The sequence below is a fragment of the Arachis stenosperma genome, chromosome 3 (assembly GCF_014773155.1).
Source record: "Arachis stenosperma cultivar V10309 chromosome 3, arast.V10309.gnm1.PFL2, whole genome shotgun sequence".
Lineage (NCBI taxonomy): Eukaryota > Viridiplantae > Streptophyta > Magnoliopsida > Fabales > Fabaceae > Arachis > Arachis stenosperma.
In genome coordinates this window covers 158,598,475-158,600,884 of record NC_080379.1, presented here as the reverse complement: position 1 = coordinate 158,600,884, position 2,410 = coordinate 158,598,475, and the positions used below count along the sequence as shown (strand labels likewise).

Below are 2,410 nucleotides of genomic sequence, written 5' to 3'. Positions count from 1 at the left end.
AATAAATTTTAATAATCTTTTACTAATACTTTTTGTTATAAAATATTTATGTATTCCAGAATTTCAATTCAACAAAAACATAAAGAATATATCAAACACTACCAAGCTTATGAGTAAATTTTAGAGTTAAACTACACTCTATTATATATGTTGCCCATAGAATACATTTCTTAGAGCATGAACTTCTGGTAAACCATGTGATATTTATATTAAATTAAATAAGACCTATGCATTATATGGTGATAATATGCTTGTGTAAAATGATGTGAAAAAATGTTGAATAAAACTTGGCAGATTCAATTTTGGTGGAAGAAATTATGGAAATCTTTTCTCCCTTTAAACTATATAAATACAAGAAAAGCTAGTAAGACAAAGATTGGTAGTAGAGAGATGTGGCAAGTGATTGAAGTGCATGCATGCTCAAATATGGTCACGAAAAGCACGCATCATATCGAGATGATGATGACATTATATCCTTCATCAGCCAACTAACCCTTCTCTCATAATTCCACAATTACTTTCTTGTCATATATACCAACACAGGACACCATCATCACCGCCACCAAGTACATATACTAGTTACGAGACAAAGGAGCTGTAACTTTATATCAATTAAATATATACAAGATAAATTATTAAACAAATACACACAAATTTATTTAAATATAAATACAATCAGTTTAAATTAGTTGATTATTATCACAATTTATTCATTATAAAATAAGATATAAATATAAGATAAAAACTGACGTGGAGTTATATTCATGTGAAATTGGTAGTCGAAATCTATTAGATAATTTAAATTATCATCTAATATTTTTTGACTATCAACTTTACGTGTGAAGACAAATTCAACGTGAGTTTTTATCTGAATGGTATAATTGAAATACGAAAATGTTTAGTAACTAAATTAGCCAAAAATAGTCATAACTTGTCTTATTTAGCATTCATTAATTGTTGCGACAATTAATAAATGCTAAATAAGTCAAGTTCTGGCTGTTTTTTTTGTCTCCCTAACATTACTCATTGAAATAATACTTATATCTTACTGAATAATAAATGAATGTGAATACCACTAGGCATTATGATGGTTCAAGTTACAACTTATTGAAACAAAAGAAGGGTAGGGTTGGATTCATCCATGTTCTCAGAAGTTGGTTTAGGATTATTGTTGTTGTTGTTGTCGTCGTCTTCTTCGGCGAGGGTAAATGTAGGCGAAGAAGAATAATGAGGAGGGAAAGCAATGGTTAGGTCAAGATTGAGGTGGTGGTGGTGGCGGGATGAGGAAGAAGCAGCGTGAGGAAGAGGAGAGGTTTGATATAACTTGTGGTTGTTTGGATCAATTCCCATGTTGATGAGCTTTCTGCGGATGTGAGAATTCCAGTAGTTCTTGACTTCATTGTCGGTGCGTCCTGGCAACCTTCCCGCTATAAGTGACCACCTAAAGTAACAAACACATGCATGACAGAGATGAAGTCAAAGTAAACGCAAAATAAATTCTGATAGTTCTCTAGTATTACGTACCGGTTGCCAAGGAGAGCATGGAGTTTGATGATGAGATCTTCTTCGTCTGGGGCAAAGTTGCCGCGTTTAATGTCGGGTCGCAAATAATTGATCCATCTGAGTCGGCAGCTTTTACCGCAACGATGAAGGCCGGCGGCCTTTGGAAGGGAACGCCAACAGCCTTCGCCATGAAGGTGGATGTAGTCAATGAGTTTTTGGTCTTCTTGCTTGGACCAAGCACCTTTGTTGGTACCTTCCTTGTCGCAACAAGGTTTTCTCATGTTTGAATGAAGCCCTAGAAGATGATGGATCGATACCTGGTGGCTGGGGCTTATTAGATATATGGCATTGGGGGATATTGCTGGGTTTGACTTTGACCGGTGGTTTTGGTTACTGTAGGATGGGCTCCATACTATTCTATGTATTGTTTGCTGTTAAGTAAATGTCATTTTCAAGGAGGACTCATCTGGGATGGAAAAAACAAAAAGGACTTTAAAATTGGGTATCAAATATCAACGGATCGGAAATTAAATTCTTAAATAAAAATTTGCTATATAGCTAATAACTCATCCAAATTTAATCAATTTTTAATCAGTTTTTAAATAAATTAATTTTTTATATATTGCATTCAACTTTTTAGACAATTTTTTGTTAATCTAAATGATCATTGACTGAATAGAAATTGAATTTTATTTTTTACTTTGTCGTATTGATTATTTATTGGCAGAAATTCAGCTCCAGTCGACTTCACATGAAGTTATTATCATTTGGTTTGAAAAAAATCGGTTTATTTTATATAGATAAGTTAATTAAAAAAAATTTATTTAAATTGGATCAAACAGTTACTTTTACTCTCTTCTTCGTTATATTTTTAAAATTCATTCTCTTCTAATTTTTCATAATTAAT

General features: G+C 32.5%; 1 protein-coding gene across 1 annotated transcript; it reads right to left on the bottom strand.

Moving 5' to 3' along the window:
• Positions 1-864: 864 nt before the first annotated feature.
• On the bottom strand, positions 865-1,784 carry LOC130970184 (transcription repressor MYB4-like). The gene is made up of 2 exons (XM_057896176.1): positions 1,525-1,784; positions 865-1,441 (listed from the first exon to the last, which is right to left on the bottom strand). The coding sequence occupies exons 1-2, from the start codon at positions 1,782-1,784 to the stop codon at positions 1,105-1,107; spliced, it is 597 nt and encodes a 198-aa protein (XP_057752159.1). The 3' UTR covers positions 865-1,104.
• Between the last annotated feature and the right edge of the window lie 626 nt (positions 1,785-2,410).